The sequence below is a fragment of the Chanos chanos genome, chromosome 2 (assembly GCF_902362185.1).
Source record: "Chanos chanos chromosome 2, fChaCha1.1, whole genome shotgun sequence".
Classification (NCBI taxonomy): domain Eukaryota; kingdom Metazoa; phylum Chordata; class Actinopteri; order Gonorynchiformes; family Chanidae; genus Chanos; species Chanos chanos.
In genome coordinates, this window is record NC_044496.1 from 15001386 (window position 1) to 15021312 (window position 19927).

Sequence of the window (19927 nt, forward strand, 5' to 3'; positions counted from 1 at the left end):
TTTACATTTCTGAATCACAGACACATGACAAGTTACACAAGATGGACAGAGTATGAAGTTGAAATCGCTATCCACTTATCTCAAGGTAAACAAGTAAATGTTACCAAAACACAAAGAAATGATTGAAGACACAAACCGAAAAAAAAAGAAATAATAAATGATTAAATCACATTTATCATTTTATTACAGACAGACTACTGAAAACATATGCTAACTGTTCATTTGAACCACATTAGCATGCATAACCATGTAGTTCTCATTAAGGATGAGATCATCTCAGTGTTCTAAGCCTCGTGTGCCGTAATGCCTTTGTCCTTTAGTTACCAGTTGCTTTATTGCAGAGCAGATAAAAGCTTGTATTGGATTTACAAAGGGGCTAACAATCATTCAGTGGCCTGCCACTGGTCCTATCATAACTTCATGATTCAATTTGGCCATGCTTGATTGTCCCTCAGAGTTATAGCGGCAGCCGAGCCCCCATCACCCTCCATCTCAACCCCTCCGCGAGGGGCCACATTCTCCATTTAGACCTTGATGATATTTCCGTATTGAACTCAGACTGAACAGTTTTTTTAATGGAACCTAAACACTTAATGGTCTAATCCGGCATCAAACCAAAGGTCACCGCCACCTCTGTCAAAAGGACATCAGAGTTCCTTTAGATTACCAAAAGTGACTGGTTTAGTTTTGACTAAAAGACATCAACTTATTTTTCTGGAATTGCTGCAGTTATACGACATACGGGTTAGGAGTGTAAACTTTAATTCTGTTGTATTCTCTCAAGGATATGTTTGAATGTTGGTGTAGTTCGTCAAGTATGTTTTTCTGATGAAACAACAGAGGAAAATTCAATTCTTATTTGATCAATGTGTTTGTTCAATTACAGGTCTACCTGAAACCTAAATAGGTTTGTGTTGTTCTGCTTTTTAAGTCCACAAATAGAAACATTACATTTGGTAATAACAGGGAGAACGAATAAATGTGAATCTGATATCATAAAAGCAACACTTTTAGATTTACAGGAAACATTGCTGTCATAGTAGGGTTTTTTTTTGTTTTGTTTTGTTTTTTTTATAAAACTATCAATTACTGTCACAAAAGACGCTTTGTGTGTATGCGTACGTGCATGCTTGTGTGTATTAAAAATGCATCAAAAATATAATCAAAAAATGCAATGGGAAACTTTGATGTTTCCTCAATCAGATGACATCATATTAGTCTAATTATAATTAGACTAATGTCCACCTGATGGCAAAGAAACAATGATTTTTTTTTTTATTATTTTTTTTTTTTGGGTGACCTTTAAGCAAGCAAAGAGCGTTTTGAATAAACGTTGTTAAATGAAGTTGACAAAAGCCTCTTAAACCGCACTCCCAGGAGTTTGAAATGACTTCCTCTCTAATGAATTGTTTGTGAATGTCACAACCTGCACCGCCATTTTGGACTTTTGGTTTGCCATGTCTTTGTGCTCCTGTTCTTTGTCTGTCTCCACCCCTCACCTGTTCCTGTTTTGTCTCATTATTACCTTGTTAATTTTATCCAATCCTGTGTTGCCCTGTTCAGTTCTCCTTCTATTTAAGTCCTAGTGTTTGCCTTGTACTTTGTCTATCGTTGTTTGTGTTTTAGAGCACTCTGTCATGCTGCACCTTTTTGTTATCGGCTTTTGTTATTAGTTTGCACTGTATTTTGATCTTCAGTTCAAGTAAAGTCTTCCGTTTGTCACCATCAACCATCGTGTCTTGCACTTGGGTCCTGCACCACACCACAAGCGTGACAGAACGATAGACCTAACAAGGACCCAGCAGACACTTCTGTCCCCCGGGCAGAGACGGCTCCAGCTCCTGACCTGGGTGCGGCGGGGCTCCCTCTCTCGGTAGGTTCTCCAGCCCCTAACCCGGGGGGGGGAATTTTTGGGGGGGGGGCTCCCAGCCCTAGACCCAGGCACCACATGGACTGTGGTGCTGGGCCCCAACCATCTCTAGGGCTGTGTCTGCTCCTGGGTCTCCTGTCTCTGCCACCCTGAATCCCCCTCTTCGAGCAGTGACTCCGGCGCACCATGGAGGATGCGCTGCCCGGCGTACCATGGAGGGTGCGCTGCCCAGCGCGAAGAATGCGCTGCCCGGCGTACCATGGAGGGTGCGCTGCCCAGCGCGAAGAATGCGCTGCCCGGCGCACCATGGAGGGTGCGCTGCCCAGCGCGAGGAATGCGCTGCCCGGCGTACCATGGAGGGTGCGCTGCCCAGCGCGAAGAATGCGCTGCCCGGCGCACCATGGAGGGTGCGCTGCCCGGCGCACCATGGAGGGTGCGCTGCCCAGCGCGAAGAATGCGCTGCCCGGCGCACCATGGAGGGTGCGCTGCCCAGCGCGAGAAATGCGCTGCCCGGCGCACCATGGAGGGTGCGCTGCCCAGCGCGAGAAATGCGCTGCCCGGCGCACCATGGACGGTGCGCTGCCCAGCGCGAGGAATGCGCTGCCCGGCGCACCATGGAGGATGCGCTGCCCAGCGCGAGGAATGCGCTGCCCGGCGCACCATGGAGGATGCGCTGCCCAGCGCGAGAAATGCGCTGCCCGGCGCACCATGGAGGATGCGCTGCCCAGCGCGAGGGATGCGCTGCCCGGCGCACCATGGAGGATGCGCTGCCCAGCGCGAGGGATGCGCTGCCCGGCGCACCATGGAGGATGCACTGTCCTGCCCTGTTCCCGAGGCCGCTTTCCCGGCCCTGGTCAGCTCCCATGCTGACGCCCTGTCCTGGTCAGCTCCCATGCTGACGCCCTGTCCTGGTCAGCTCCCATGCTGACGCCCTGTCCTGTTCCCGAGGCCCTTTCCCCGAACCAGCTCAGCCCTCTAGCCGACGTCGAGGCTGTTTGAAGAGTTTGCTCCGTTCCTGTTCCTCTGCCGGTTTGGAAAATCTGTTCCAGCCAACCCCTCACCTGCTCGGCCGCAGAGGGGGCCCGTCGGCTGCAGCACCTTCGGTCATCCCTCTGTGCGCCCCCCCCACCCACCCGGTCTGTTCTGGACTTTGTTTTTCTTTTGGGCCGTCTGGGAGCCGCCCCTTAAGGGGGGGGCTCTGTCACAACCTGCACCGCCATTTTGGACTGTTGGTTTGCCATGTCTTTGTGCTCCTGTTCTTTGTCTGTCTCCACCCCTCACCTGTTCCTGTTTTGTCTCATTATTACCTTGTTAATTTTATCCAATCCTGTGTTGCCCTGTTCAGTTCTCCTTCTATTTAAGTCCTAGTGTTTGCCTTGTACTTTGTCTATCGTTGTTTGTGTTTTAGAGCACTCTGTCATGCTGCACCTTTTTGTTATCGGCTTTTGTTATTAGTTTGCACTGTATTTTGATCTTCAGTTCAAGTAAAGTCTTCCGTTTGTCACCATCAACCATCGTGTCTTGCACTTGGGTCCTGCACCACACCACAGCCGTGACAGTGAAATACTGGGACTCTCAGGCAGTGCTCTGATGGTAAACCATCAGCGTATTGCACCACTTGTTTTAAAGGGGTGGGACTGTTTTAATGCCTTGAGTTTGTTCAGGCAAGGCTGTGGTTTTGTGAGCCATAGCTAATTAAACCATCTTAGGCAATTTGCTGTGGAAGTGTAACAATATAGAGTAATTAAATATGCTTTTAAAGAAAGGACCTGACACCACACTCTCATCTCTGCCTTCTCCTCGCAAGGCTCTTACAGAACAGTCAGAGCTACATGACCACAGATGACCTTGTGCTAAGTATTTCATAGGAATTCACGAATGTGATAACTGTTTCTGATGGCTGGACATTGAAACACTGCAGCTGCTCTGCAGTCATTTATTCCTGATATGGCATTTCATATGCTGGATTTTAAATATGATACACATTTCCTATGTGTATTTCTTCAAAAATGCACCTTGGAGAACCCTAAAAGGTTCGAATTAAACTATGCTTGTCCATTTTACTTTTTTAAAGCACCATTTTGTTACATGGACCTTCTGTTTCATTTCAAATGACACCTAAAGAAAGCAGAGAGCTGAAGTCACATATGGCACATTAACATATTACTATGAGGTAGTTTGGGCTTTCCTTTCCAAGAGAGGCCATTTGCCTCTGCTTCCTTGTGCTTGTCAATGTCCTATAAATTTCAGTGCACCCTCAGGCCCCCTGAATAAAAAACTTTATGCATATACGACCGTGTGTGCCTGCTTAAAATTCACAATACATCTGTAGTCAATAATAAAGCCTGTATAATTAGCACATAGGATAATTGTTTTATGCAAAAAAAACTAGAAATTGTGCTCATTAAAAGTGTGTTCAATGCAACCAATACTGCGTTTTTCAAGTACAAATAGAATGCAAGTAATACAATTTAGAACTTTAAAAAGCAAAATTTATCCTGAGAAAATAACTTCATCCTAAGAAACAAATATGTAAAGAATTATAAATATAAATGTAGAAAGAATTGGATACTGTAATTGAAACTGTCATCACATTAGGCAGCTGTTTGATTAAAAAAAAAAAAAGGAGCCATTTGTAACCAAGCAGAGTGATCTCTACCTGAGATATCTGTGTTCCCAAACAGCAGATGGACAAGGATGCCTGTTGCCTGATTTGCGCTGCTGTTTCTTTAAGGATCCATGGAGCTGTGATTGGAGTGATTGTGTTAGCCTAAAGCAGTGAGGGAGAGGGGCTCTGAGCAGCCCTCCAAAGAATCATCCAATCATGCAGGTCTGAGCTTACTTCAGTCTCCTTATTGATCCACGGGCGCTAAGATAGGCATAGTGAAGATACACATACTTCTACACATAAAACAAACACGCACATAAACACACACACGCACGAGAGTGTGTACACGCAGATAGACAGAACGTTGGAAGTTTAAGCGCTAGGAGCCTCTTTTTAATATGAGCGGTGTTACAGAGCCAGCTACAATAACCAGACCTATGTCATCCTCAAAAAGGCATAAAAGTGTGAGGAAGAACTCCAGGAGGATATATTCTCCTTACCAGGACAATCCAGGGTGAGTCCAGAACTTTCCTGACTCTTAATATTACAGTTAGCTCTCTCACCTATTAATCAGAAAGCAGTCCCATTTTTAACCATCTTAAATACAATGATCTGAACTGGTTATGGGATACAATGGGATATGGTATGGTGTTTTACCTTGTATGATACATGTTCATTTTTGTTATTATTTGTTCATTTACTTGAATGTACTTTTACTTTTAGTTCACACAAAAATAGTATTCTGTTGTTAACCTCTCTTACAGTTTTCGAGAGAAATCTCAATAATTTATTAATGATTTTATTATAAATTGTTTGATGTTCAACTGTTTGACTGAAGAATTCACTTTACGCAAGCTTTATTTTCACAGTGTATGGCTGCACACATTTTGATACACCTGTGGTTCTTTGGACTATGCTGCTATGCAATCTGCATGAGATATAAATGTGTTATGTATATATCACTTTCATCTAATACTGTTTGACTCTCAGGCCATCGACTTGTCGCATTTAATCTCTTCCCATGGCTTCAAAATTAAAGAACGGTTAGGAGGGACTTTCGACATCTTATTTGAAATTCAAGATTGGTGATAGTCACTAACTCACTAAAGTAATTTCAGTAGCTAATGGAGTTGATAAAAAAAAGTGTGAGGAAAATCCACTACTCATAATATTAGCCATAGTAACCTGTGCGATACAGTGCGAGGGGAAAAAAAGTATCAGATTGTACTGGCAGATAACTTCAGACAGAACGTTGTGGTGAGGGTGACCCTTTGACTACTTCAGTTATGAATGATGACGTGAGGCAGGACTATAGATTCACTGTTTTCCATCTATCATTGTAATTGGCAGTCTTTTATGTATTATGATTGTGTGCCTTGTCAATTTCTCCTAGTGCATCAGATGAAGAGGATAAGGATGGAGACAGTAATGACCCAGAGGAAATGTTCCAGAATATTCAGTTTCAGAAAGAGATCATTGCCAACATTCGTACTCGACCGTGGCCCATGAGACGCAAGCTCAAAAATCTAAAGTAAGGCCCTTGAGTCACACAGATACCATGTCACCAGATTAAATGAAAATGTTTATCACTTTTTACTGTGAAAGAAGCAGTATTCTGTGTGTAATGACAGAGTGTATGCTGCTGGAAAATGGGATTTGTGCCAAAGTGTAATCTTTTTTTTTTTTTTTCTGTTAATTATCGTAACATGGAAGAGATATCAAAGGATTAAGTTCTGATTTAGCTGTAAATTTAGCAAATTATCATTTGCATCCTGTAGAAGCATTAAGTGGAATTAAACATGGATAACAACATTTTTCCTCTTTTTAGTGATCAGAAAACATTTTAATTGTGTCTCAATCCTTAGATTAGCAATTAGAAATTTAAATTACAGGTCTAATAATATATTTAATTCATCTAATGGACAACATAATCATCCAAGCATTAAAGGCAAAGTGTAAATAACAATTAGCAATAACTACTCCAGAGTGCCCTCTGTGATGACACTGCACTCAGAAAACAAGCTAGATTATCTGAGTAATTATTTCAGTTGTCTGTGTCTCGTTTCCTCATTTTCCTGAGGTCAGGAAAGGCTGGTCACTTTAACTGCGGTGACTAAGGTTACTCTGAGCGTCAGATAAAACTAACTCTGGACAGGCATCGTTACTCTCTCTCTCTCTCTCTCTCAAGGCTGATACAGCTCATCAATGCTGCAACGTATCTTTCACGTTTGTTATGAGTTCAGGCTGGCTCATGGCTATAGACTTGGAGATTAGACGCATGCAGTGTTTTATTGGACTCATAATCTTTGGGTGAACAGACAAGAGTATACACATGTAAATACATTTACACACACACACAGATAGATGCAGAGAGAGAGAGAGAGAGGGAGAGAGGGGGGGAGAGAGAAAGAGAGAGAGAGAGAGAGAAAGAGAGAGAGAGAGAAAGAGAGAGAGAGAGAGAGAGAGAGAGAGAGAGAGAGAGAGAGAGAGAGAGAGAGAGAGGGAGAAATAAACTTCATTTAATTAATCAGAACAATTTCCCCCAGCTTCTATCACTGACTAACATCCTCTATATTCCTCTATATAATACACACACATACGTACATAGTGCATATATGCATGCAGAGTCCAACATCCTGGGAGAGATTTTTACAGGTTTTGGCCCATAAACCTCTATTGAGAGACAACATTGATAAAAGCATGCTTCATATCCCAGAGGAGTGCCTGGTCTTGTGATATGCTCCACGGAGCAGTAAAGCTCTGTATTAATGGCTTCATCAGAACCTTCTTAGGCAGTAAATCTAGTCCTGGATCAGAGGAGAAAGTCTTGCGTTATGGTTCAAACTGCTGATATTTGTGTGTGTGTGTGTGTGTGTGTGTGTGTGTGTGTGTGGGTTTGCAGGCAAGCCAGAGAAATAGTTTTGAAGTATGAAGGCAGACTTACCAGGACTCGAGGATACCAGGCTGCAGGAGCTGATGTAGGTGAAATTTCAGTGGTCATAACTACAAATTCTGGCCTCTCAAATACGCAGGCTTCACTTAAAAGAGGCAATTTTATGCCAGTCAGAAAAATAGGAAATGCCCCAAAGTGGGACTGGAGTATGTGTTTCAGTTTCAAGTTTTATTGTCATTCACTAGATAACAATGTGGACATCACTATCAGTAATGAAATTCTGACTGGACTTACTCCCAACTGTTATGTTCATTTCTGCTTATGCTAAACCTCACAGCACAAACAATGGAAGATACTTAAATCTAACTTCTGTTTGTAACATGAATCATTGATGAAACTAATGATAGTCAATCTCAGCTTCTTATCATTGTGCATTTATGAAACAACATTATTATTTAGGAATAATGTAATGACTTGAAATCTGATATAAAGTTGTTCCCTTTGTAATAAACTTTTTTTTACTTGTAGTTCAGTTGAAGGATAAGATATTAAGCAATCTTGTTCCATAATTCAAAGTTCTTAAAAATCAATTGTAGTAAATGCAAGTTGGATCCATCAAGCAGTCCCCATCATATGTGTTCTTAAGGCACCCAGATTTCTACTGTACTTTCAATTTTGCCACTCTCCCTCATGAAATATTTCAGCCCTGTGTATAGCTCTGATGTACAATGCACTCACACTGATTACACTGCAATAGTAAAACTTTCAGGTGCTAGACCCTTTAAATGCATTTCAGAAATGGAGCTACTTTCTTCCCCCAGGAAGCTAACAGCTTAAAATTCAGGCTTGGATCATTTCCCCTCTTATCTTCATTTCTGTGTTGATAGTCATGTCAGCCAACATTCTCTTGCACTGATAGTTGATATTATTAATTTTTATTCACTTTAATTAAACCAGTTTTTATGTTCAGTTTGCTGTTCTTTCAGCATTTCCTCTGTATAAATACTCATGTTAGCATCAGCTAACGCACCCTGCTACTTTTAAAGGCATAACATGTCTTACACTCTTACGCAGGTTTACCTCTCATACTATTAATTTACCCACTTGTACCCAAATCCCAAATAGCAGCTCTTCCCTTATTCTCTTTTTCTTTTAGTTATTAGCACTGTTTCCATTCTCTGATTGTTTATGAGACTGTCAGGTGTAGGTTCTCTGCATTTCTGCGTGTCTCACTCTCCATCTCAGCTGCACTGCATATCCACTCACAGACACCGTACGAAAATTTATGATCTGTTGTTATGGCTCAGTTTAATTAAAATGTTCCAGTGGCATTCAGCAAGGCTAGCCAAGCACCATTAAAATTAATTGACTTTTTAGCAAGTGGATGAGATGATGAATTTTGTTGTTTTGCAAATGACTCCCCGGTTCAAATTAGAAATAATATACATTGATTTAAAAGATTTATGTTCTTGTATGATTGATTTATCATGATAATTAATAGGTCAGAGAACCTTTTATATGCCATGATTCACATTTTGACCTGTCTTAAATTTTGAATTATTTTTTAAGGGGATGAAATTTAATTGATATTTCTATGAAGCCAAAGCGGCAGAGAAAAGCTGTTATGAGAGTTTCAATTTTTTGATTGATGTCATGTGATTCTTGCATCTGTAGCTACTGAAGAAGCTCTCTCGACTGCTATACAACATAGTCGTGCTGTTCATCCCATGGGAAATGAGGATAAAAAAGATTGAAAGTAAGAACCATGCAACCCTGTTCTATGACTTTCTTTCAGCTGTTGTAAAAGAGTGGAAATGCTCAGTCCACATTAGAGTTTTCAAGATATTTTATTTAATAAAGTACCCTTTGAAAAATTACTCAATAACAGGATACATAACACTTTTACAAAGTTTACATTTTAGTGGAATGTATATGTACATATAAACTCATCCTGACATTGCGATTTAGATTTACTTGTCAAGGTATTTTGTATCTATAATATGATAAAGCAGCCCCCTGCATTATTACAAATGAATGAATAAGCATCTGGATAAGTAGATAAATACATCTGCTAAAGGAAGAAAAATGCATATTGTAATTATTCTATACTTTATGACTGTATGGTTACTATTCACTGAGAATCAGTCACAATTTCCTGTGGCATTTCCCTGTAAAAACTGACCAGAATATATCAGGAAATATTAGTTTATTGATATACCATATAATCTGTATTTCTGTATGTTCTGTATATGTAGATTTTTACTGTTTGTACATTTCAAGGTCATTTTGGGTCAGGAGTGGCCTCTTACTTCATATTCTTGCGATGGCTGTTTGGAATCAACATTGTCCTCACCATCATGACCGGAGCCTTCATCGTCCTGCCTGAGGTCAGCTATGTCCTGTGGTCATAATGAACAATCAAATGAGTGAAACCAACTTTTTTGACAATGTTATTCTTCTCTTTCCTTTAATAGGCATGTAATTCACTTTAATACTGCAACATGGGGAATACAGCTGATTATAAGTGAATCGGGAAGACTGTAATGTCAATAGTCTTATAGATCATGTCATATCATATTGCTTTGTACATAATTTATGATAATTAGAACAAGACAAAAATGGTACATACGTAACATGAAAAGATGCCGTGTGAGAGCAATGCTCATTCACAAGCTGAGCTTTCACTCAGATGAATTTAGGCTGTATTTCTGACACATGTTTTATCATGTTGTCCATAAAAAAAGGACCAGATTTATTTGGTCTCCTGACATAGGGACAAAGGCAATTTGCCCGTCCAGACAACAGCCATTCACCTCTATCACTCACTCTTTTCCATCAGCTGTTGGCCGGTGCACCATTTGGCACCACCCGCAGCAAGACCATTCCCAAGGAGCATCTCGCCTCCGCCCAAGATCTGGACACCATCTGGTCGCTAGGGGCAAGGCTATTACCCCTCATTTTTATTGTTTCATCAATATGACTCTTGTATGAGTTATATAACCATAGTGTTTCAGTGAGATATTCCATTCATTCATCTTTTCTTTCATTCTCTCTCTCTCTCTCTCTGTCTCTCTCTCTCTCTCTACTGTAACCTGTCCGTGTGTCAGCTTGGTTTGTGTTGTGTCCTGTTTTCAGGGCTATCTCCAGTACTCAGTGCTTTTTTATGGCTACTACGGTAATGTACGGAAAATTGGCAGTGCTGGCTACCGACTGCCCCTGGCCTACTTTCTGGTTGGGATGGCTGTTTTCGCCTACAGTTTCATCACTCTGTTAAGAAAGTAATCATTTGTTTGTATTCTTTGTCTTTTTCATGATTAGGGATAATTAATGAATAGCTCGTTAACTACTATTGACAGTAGTTGCCATTTTATTTGCAGTTGCTGTAATCCTGGTAATGTTTATTATGACTTTGTTCAACCTGTACACAGCCTCTATACACTGGTATAACCGAAGGAAAACATGTTATACTGTCATTGTTAAAGTTCTCATAAATTGTCTTGTGTGGATGTGCTGCCCCTTATACTGTCATCGTCCTCAGAATGGCGAAGAATTCCCGTCTGAGTTTGGCCAGTGCCTCGGATGAGAATTATACTTTCTGCTGGCGTGTGTTCTGTGCCTGGGACTATCTGATTGGCAACCCAGAGGCTGCTGAGAGCAAAGCGGCAGCCATTGTCAATAGCATCAGGGTCAGTGTCTACTGTGACCAGCGATACATGATACACACTCTTCCCTGATCCAATTTCCAATGATCCGCCAACTTTAATTCACTACAGCATTATCTGTAAGAGAAATTTATATGCCATTGTATTAATGCTGATTTCCCCTGTGAGACCTTGCTATTTATGGCTTATCGCTAATTTGTCAGGGGCTAATAAACAAAAGCATTTTATGCCTGTAAAGTTTGCATGCTCCCATCATTTACAACTAGCTGATGGCTTAAGTTTCACAGCACTCATTGTTAATTCTGCATATGTATGTATCTGATATATTCATTATATCATTTTTCTAAAGGAAGCCATTGTGGAAGAACAAGAAAAGAAGAAAGACACAAGTTTGTAAGTGACTGTTTTTACTGTTAGAATGCCTGTCAGCTATGCGAGGTCATTCAGTTCTTAGAAAACAGAGATGGATTCACAAGACCTTGTCTGACCTATCGCAGGGCATCGCTTTAACCTGGTCGCCACTCCTGTGGTAATTGTTTGTTTTTCTTTGAGGGAAAATGATCGTATCACTGAGTGAATGAGTGTGATAGCGCTCCAACTCTCTATCTGAAGCTCGGTCCTGCTGTTTCGGCAGTTGCCTTGGAGCGCTCTGATTTATACAGCCCATCCTAGTCCATTGCAGTCACAGCAGAACGTGAGCGGCGGAAAACATTCTGCCATATCTCATACAAACGGCCTTTTACTGCCGGGGATGACTGCAGCTAAATCACTATCAGACCCATTTGCACATTAAAATGGTTAATCTTACTAGGAAAAATGCATACACACACACACACACACACACACACACACACACACACACACACTCACTCACACATACCCTCACACTGACGCACACTCATAAACACACACTTAAAATTCAGCTAAATCTTCTAAACCTCTGCATTCTGCACCAAATGATACAATGTATGTGTTAGTCTCCTCCCCAAAGAAATAAACATACACAGTCAAGCCTGCTGCACTGTGTTGTGAGGTATGTTGTATAACAGATTTCTTTTCTGAACATGAATTGGACCCTGTTTTGTCTCGAAACTAAAGTGATTACAGCAATGCAAAAGGAAAGCATTCATAGACAATCTAGTTAACCGAGAAACCGTTTGGTAAAGGTAAAAACTCCTAAGACAGTTGGAGCCTGTCACAGATGATTCACAAGACAAGAGGTCTAATTAGTTGTCTGGATTTGATATTGATTAGTTCAGTGTTCCTGTTTTAACAGACAAGACACTGTTAACGTTAATATCCTCTCCTGAGATAAATGAATTAGATCAACCAATCCATTAAAATTCAATCAGACTCATTTAAAATGATATGAGACATCAAAATATGTTTGTGAAAGAAATATGCAATTGTTTGTGTATTTCATACTCAATTAAATTAAATGATCAGGTATTTATTTGGAATCTTTTATTTTACTCTTATTGTGTTATTTAAAGTTCTGTTTTATGCCATTTTGTTTTCCAGAGCAGTTCTGATCAGTCTACGAATACTGGCAAACATCCTGGTCCTACTGTCCCTGGCTGGCAGCATATATATCATCTATTTTGTGGTGGATCGTTCTCAGAAACTGGAGCAGGAGAAACCTGAATTAACGCTATGGGAGAAGAATGAGGTTTTTCTTACAAAAACCTTACATGTGTTCACAGCCTGATTTGAGTCTCGATTCATATATTCTGTCTAAAGGACCCTATCAGTCGATTCTCACAATGCCTGAGGACATGTTTAAAACTAAATATGTGTTGACGCATACATTGTGTAAAATATGTGCTCATCCTATAGGTCAGTGTGGTTGTCTCTCTTATCACCATGATTGCTCCCTCTGCCTTTGAGCTAGTGGCCCAGTTGGAGATGTACCATCCCAGAACCAGCCTCCGCTTTCAGCTTGCCAGGTCAGTGTTTCCTCTCTTCCACTGGCTCAGGTCTCTGAATCTGTGATATACATCGGATAAATTCCATGTGATAACATTATCAAAAGTTAACAGAATTTCAATCGCATTATAGGGAGCCTTATGCTGGTATGATCTGGTTTGTGTGTATATGTCATATCATGAACAATTTCTGGATAATTTTATCAGGGTTCTAGTGTTGTACCTTGGAAATCTGTACAGCCTAATCATCGCACTGTTGGACAAGGTGAACAGTATGAGTTCTGCCGTAAGTATCAGTGTCAATGTTTGCCATGTCTCCTTTCAGTGGTCTGCTGAACAAAATTAATAAGAATGAAATGAGTAGAGATAAAAGGTATTGTGCACAGGTTTTGAACAGGTAAGGAGCCTCATTTAAGCATGACAGCCATAGCAGCAGCCTGATTTTAACGCACTTCACAAACTGTTATAATTCATCTACTGCTTCCTTCAGATACCAGTAGGTCCAGGGAACTGGTCTGATTCCACTGCTTTCCTAGCCACCATATCCCAGCCATCTGAAGGAAACCTGTCCACTATAGTACCAGATCTCTCAGAGCGAAGGAACAGCACAGTGGACATGATGATAGTGGAGCTTAATATCACGAAAACCAACATTGTCTCCCCCAAAGCCCCTGCCCAGACCGTGCCTAACCAGACCGCTCTGTTTGAGTACAACACTCGCTCTCAGCAGGACCAGTGCTGGGAGACGTATGTCGGTCAGGTATGTCTCACAGAATGAGAATCAGACCGTCTCACTGAGAGCTCGACGGAAAGATGTGCTGCACAGGAATTTTTGTCTGTTTCAGATTTAAAAAAAAAAAGGTTTCTTAAGAAATTTGACCACTGACAGGTTGACAGACAGATATTGAGATAGGTCGTATGTACTTAACTGAACAGGCACATTAGATGCACTTTTTATAAAAAGGAACATTTAATCAGACAACAACAGCTGGTGCTGGTGCCAAGAGATGAACATTTACAGGGGACATAAACATACACATTCATTTAGAAATACAGGGCAGTGACATCGAGAAGAGACAATTCAGTGTCTGGGGAATGGGAGTTGGCCAGGTACAGTACGTATACAGGACGCCTTCTGGACTTTTATATCTCCCATTCATCACCCTTTGAGAGCTTTGAATAGCTTTACTGAATGGTTTTATAAACATGATACAAGACTAACTAAGCCAAAACACTCAACCTAAGCACCACCATGACTGCTGTAGTAAACAGCGTCTTTGAAATGACCGACTGATATCCTGTCCTTCCTTTTGTTAATGGCTTTAATATTGTTGAAGGCATTATGTTGACAAGAAAAATGAGAATGTTTTTTCCTATAGCAGTTATATGCCTCACTATAGTCATGGGGCATGGATTTCACGCGAGGAATGAGATGTTAAGGCATATTTATTTTTTATTGACTGTAACTCTCAGGAAGGTCAGCTATAACATACAATCCCTCTCTTCATTGAACTTTTAAACCAATTCAGTACTACACTGAGAGAAAGACTTGGAATCTTCAATTACAAGGCAAGTATTACACAGAAACAGACTTAGACTAAGTCATTATTACCTGAATCTTATTTACAGGAAATGCTAAAGCTCTCCATCATTGACATGATCTTCACAGTAGCAAGTATCCTGTTGATTGATTTCATTCGGGGTCTGGTGGTGAGATACCTGAGTGACTGCTGCTGCTGGGATCTGGAGAGTAAATTTGTAAGTATCGTATGTAACTTATTTCAAAATTTCACAATGATCAAACAATGAATTAAACTGATAAATCCAAGGTTTGTATTCAGATCTGAAATTAATTGCGAATAGATTATTAATTACAATTCAGTGTATGAGATTTGAACCGAATTTGAGGCTGTTGCATTAGAATTGCACAAAAACAGTATCCAGTTTGATAAAGAAAGTGAACAATTAGGGGAGGTATTATGTGCAATTACAAGACAAATATATATAATTTAAAAAAGCATACACATTACATTAAAATAAAACACTGAACACAATATGCTGAAAACTGTTTTTATAGTCCGATTCTTCTCTTCAGTTGGAACTGATAAATTCATTCATGACTGTACTCTGCAGCAGATTAAATACTGGTTCAGTGTACTTTTTTTTTTTTTGTCAAAATATACATTCTATTTTGGTCACCACATTATCATCAGTAAATTTTGTGTTCTCAGAAGTAAAGGGTATCCTGGCAATTACAGTACAGATATGTTTAGAGTAATTATCTGTACTGTTGTGCTGTTAAGCATCCACTCTTCTTTTGTTTCACTCTCACAGCCAGAATATGGAGAATTTAAAATAGCAGAAAACGTTCTCCATTTAATATACAACCAAGGAATGATATGGTACGTGTCTTCCAGTATTAAAATATACATGTTCCTTAAGATTTTCCATGTTTTTAGGTTGCATGTACATAGGTACGTTTCAATGTAATCATTAGTGTGAAAGGACTTCTGACCTTTTGAGTGTTTTCTGATGTTTCTGGTATGATTAAACGTCATGGAGATTATTCTCCAGTCTTTTATGTATCATTAAATATTATTTTCCATCACAAAGTCACCCTACAGCTGGCTCCCTGCATGAAGGAGAAAGCGACTTAATGGCGCAGAGCTCTGAATCCTCTCAGTGATTGCACAATGTGTAAGGCTTTTTAGCAGTAGCAGCAGTAGTGGGAGAAGACTCTATTAAAAGAGGGTATAAATCTGCTCTGTGTTTTTTCCTGCCTTTAGGATGGGAGCATTTTTCTCGCCCTGTCTGCCTGCCTTCAATGTGCTCAAACTCATTGGACTCATGTACTTGCGTAGCTGGGCTGTGTTGACCTGTAATGTCCCCCATCAGCAGGTCTTCAGGGCCTCGAGGTTAGTGTAGAGTATTAGACTCATTACAAAAGCATCAGAGCTGCCATCACACTCTAAAATAAGGTGAGTTTCTTACGCGAGTGTCACCTCCCTGCAGAGTGTGTGAATGCCGTGTCAGTTCACAAGGGCATCCCAGCAGCACTCCCCTTCCATGACAAATTCACAGACTTACATTTAATTTTGGATGAATTACAATACATTTACAATAGATTGTAATTTACTGTGAAGACCCTGCGGTGAGGATGTCCAATGTACAGTTCAGCTCACTGCTCCATTGAACTCGTCTCATTTTCCACTGTCGCAAGTGGAGAGAACAATGAATGCTTTGCCAAGACGTGTGGACACACTATTCAGAGCACAGAACATTTCTCTCTCTCTCTCTCTCTCTGTCTACTTCCCTCCACCTCTCTCCTTGATTTATTTAATGGCTCTGCCTGAGCCTCTTTCAGGCTTATCTGTCACTCCCAGATGTGAGGAGAAAATGCTGCCATTTATTCCACAAGCTCTTTATCAGAGGGCTCCCAGCATGAGCCATGAAAATGCCTTTTGCAATCAGGCAGTTGATAATGACCCGCTAACTGATAATTAAAAAGGGCCAAGTCAGTGCATTTAAGGGTTTCCACTAGAGCAGTTCATTTCAGTTAAAACAGTTTATCGCTGGTGGTCTATTGCATTGTATCAATCTACTTTGACAAAGATTCATTAAAAGTGACTCTGTATAGTTATTATGTCATTCAAACCAGTACAGTTTAATCCACTAAGATTTTTACTCTTTACCTGTATTATTAATTCTATGCTCTTCTTTTTTTTCCCAGATCAAATAATTTCTACCTGGCGATGCTTCTTTTCATGCTGTTTCTCTGTATGCTTCCAACCATCTTTGCAATCGTGAGATACAGGCCATCACAACACTGCGGGCCTTTTAGGTAAATTAACATTCCCTACAGAAAAAAATCCATTTAAACACAAGAGTGAAAAGAGAAAGAGATTCACTTCAGTTCTTTTAATTAATTTATCCAGTAAAATGTTTAGCACTTATCCATATAAAAAGTACCAAAGAGCATTCATCAACTGTAAAAAATCCTGATAATTAAATCCGCTGCAAGATAAGCGTGTACTGCTTGGTTATATGGGTTCTACTGTTCCTGTAGTGGTCAAGAGAAGATTTATGACATCATCTCTGAGACTATAGCCAATGATTTCCCCCTGTGGTTCAGTAAAGTCATGAGTTACGTCACAAGTCCAGTGGTGGTGCTGCCTGCACTGCTTCTATTGTTGTAAGTGATCCTGTTGTTCTCTGTCTGATCAAATCACATGAGAGAAATGCCAGCATGTGAGGAATGTTTTCAAATCTCTCATCAGTAGCTGTCACTTCAGTCGCCTGCAATGTTTTCAGGGTTACTCCTTTCTGTTTTTCAGTATGTTGATCTATTACCTTCAGGCCATTGCCAGATCGCTCAAATTCACCAACAACCAGCTGAGAATGCAACTTCAAACAGTGAGCTGCAAACGGCTATAACCCTAACATTTTGCTGCATGTTTATTTCATTTCACCATAAACTGTGGTGCAAGTTATGTTTCTGGTCAATTTCATCTTTTCCGTACTTGTTATTGTAATGTTAATCTCAATAGTGTTCTGTACAGTATTGGTTAACAAATGTATCTCTCTCCCTCTCATGTTCCCTATTTTTTATAATGTAAGTTTAAGATGTTGGCTTTTGTCACAGGAACGCACAGAAGACAAGAAGAAAGTTTTTCAGCTGGCTGCAGGTAGATTTTTTATTTTAATATTGTCTTCAATAGCATAGACAATGTGAGTATGTATGTGCGTGAGTCTTGTAATTGTTCTAGAGTCACTGTCTGAAAAATAAAAATGGTAAGTGAGCAATGCACCATAAAGCTCTAGCAACAGAGCATTGTTGATTAATCGTTACTTAACCTGCACTCTGGTACAATAACCATCGAACTGAAAACCAAACAAGACATATCAAATAACAAATAAAGATAAATCAAATGAATGGATGACTGTAGCTGTGATTTCACCTTACATCGTGTTGTCATTGACAGCATGCCATTTCACCACAGTGTGTGTGTGTGTGTGTGTGTGTGTGTGTGTGTGTGTGTGTGTGTGTGTGTGTGTGTGTGTGCGCGTGCGCGTGTGTGTGTGCATGCTTACTGATGCGAACATGATTTACAGCTCGTCTCCAAGCTCCTGAGGGAGGTGATAAAAAAGTAGAGCAGGAGAGCGACATCACCAGCATGGAGTCCTCTGCTCGTTCCTCCTCTCCACGCCGGAATGGCAGTGTTGCCAACTTTGAGTCACCTGTTCGTCATGGCAACAGTATCCGCACCATCACTCAATCCGCATCACGTGCTGACATCAGCAGGGCAACAGCGGCTGTGCGTAGCCCCTCGGCTCCTGTCCGTCACAAACACAGAGTGGAACATATTCCCAACAGGTCTGGAACATTCTGTGATACATCACCTCTGAAGCTTAGTGTTACGGTTTCTGTTCCCATACAACTCCATTCCATTAAAATCCATTAAATTTAGTCTTGCCTGTGCAGTGCTTACAGAGTTTTCGGCAGTCCATCAGTTCCTGTCCGGCAGGTACACAGAGTGGAATACATACCCAACAGGTTTGGTATTTTCCTCAAAATGACACCACTGAAAGTCCGTCAGGTTCACTTCAGACCAATCTAATTCAGCACAAGTATATCCATATGATTTCTTCAGTGTAAAGTAATTCTTCCCTTCATGTTCACTTGACATATCTATATTGTTTCACATCAGTAATGCCAGAAAAGACAGACCTTTTTCAAGAGTTAGGGCTAAAAGAACCCAAAACCTCCAATCAAGTTCATGTCTTCTTCAATTCATTCTTTCCCTTCATTTATTCATTCAATCATTTATTAATTACTTTTATGCATGATAAAGTTTTGTTATTCCAGTTTTTGTAATGTGTTTTATTGTTATTTTAATTTTTTGATAATTTCCCTTCCTTTTATCAGACATCCAGGATATTTTGGTGGTACTAGTGGATCCTGTCGCTCGAAATCCTACCACCATGTGGCCTACAACCCTTCGATGCGTTACTCTGAGAACATCCACTCTGACCCTCTGTTCAGGAAGAGCATGAGACCCATGCACCCAGAGGCTGCTGGGATAGTCACAGCCCAGAGCTACATGGGCCGACGTGCCCACACCACCCGCTATGTCATTGTCAATGAGCACGAGCCACGCAAGAAGGTAATGCGCTCCACTGCCAGAATTCCCAGACACTACCGTATAGCCGATGAACCAGATGAGATTGTGGAGCTCTACCCTCGAAACATAAAGAGGTACACTCTGCGTACCCCACACCGGACCCACCAACCTCATCTCAGCGAGGAAGAGGAAGAAGAGGAACCCAAGAGTATGAGGAAAGGGTCGTTTGGTCAGGCGCACCGTCCGAGATCCCTGTCCGACCTCCATCAGCCAGCAAGATTCTACATTGGCGACACGGTGGACAGTCAGCTTTCCATGGCTAAAGACCTGGCTCAGGGTCTGTATGGGTCCCAGGAACCAGAGGAGGAGGACTGTGATATGGACTGGGAGGACACGCAGTCTCGTTCAAAATCTCACGCTAATGTTAAAGGTGCAGAGCCCACACACAGGCACGGTGAAGCACATGTCAAACCCAAAACCAGACATAAGACAGAGCCACCAGTGACTGAATCAGATTCTGCTTCTTTGGCATCAAGCAGTGACCAACAGAACAGCAGCACAGACCAGTACATCCAGGTTATCCACAACAAAGAAAAGTACCTCAAGCCCGGCACCAAACTAACCAAAAAGAAATCCAAAGCTGGCATTGATCTCAATGTATCTGGATCTAATGAGCTTGTTTGCTCAAATGTTTAATTTGTCCCCAGCTCTAACATTTATTAGTATGTAATTGTGTTGTGAAGGATAACCACGTCAAGCACATATGAATAATCAGTGTCGGAGTGTACTTTGCATGAATCATGTATTTGTACATTCATATCAAATGTGCTAAAATATGTTAATGCTA

General features: G+C 40.9%; 1 protein-coding gene across 1 annotated transcript; it reads left to right on the forward strand.

The window, feature by feature from the left end:
* Positions 1-4876: 4876 nt before the first annotated feature.
* Positions 4877-19776, forward strand: tmc3 (transmembrane channel like 3). The gene is made up of 23 exons (XM_030765085.1): positions 4877-4992; positions 5872-6009; positions 7381-7456; positions 9046-9127; positions 9652-9758; positions 10211-10309; positions 10507-10649; positions 10910-11057; positions 11383-11426; positions 12555-12702; positions 12870-12979; positions 13166-13248; positions 13459-13718; positions 14588-14716; positions 15293-15360; positions 15745-15873; positions 16689-16799; positions 17025-17150; positions 17293-17371; positions 17601-17643; positions 18071-18332; positions 18441-18512; positions 18885-19776. The coding sequence occupies exons 1-23, from the start codon at positions 4877-4879 to the stop codon at positions 19774-19776; spliced, it is 3465 nt and encodes a 1154-aa protein (XP_030620945.1).
* The last annotated feature ends 151 nt before the right edge of the window (positions 19777-19927 follow it).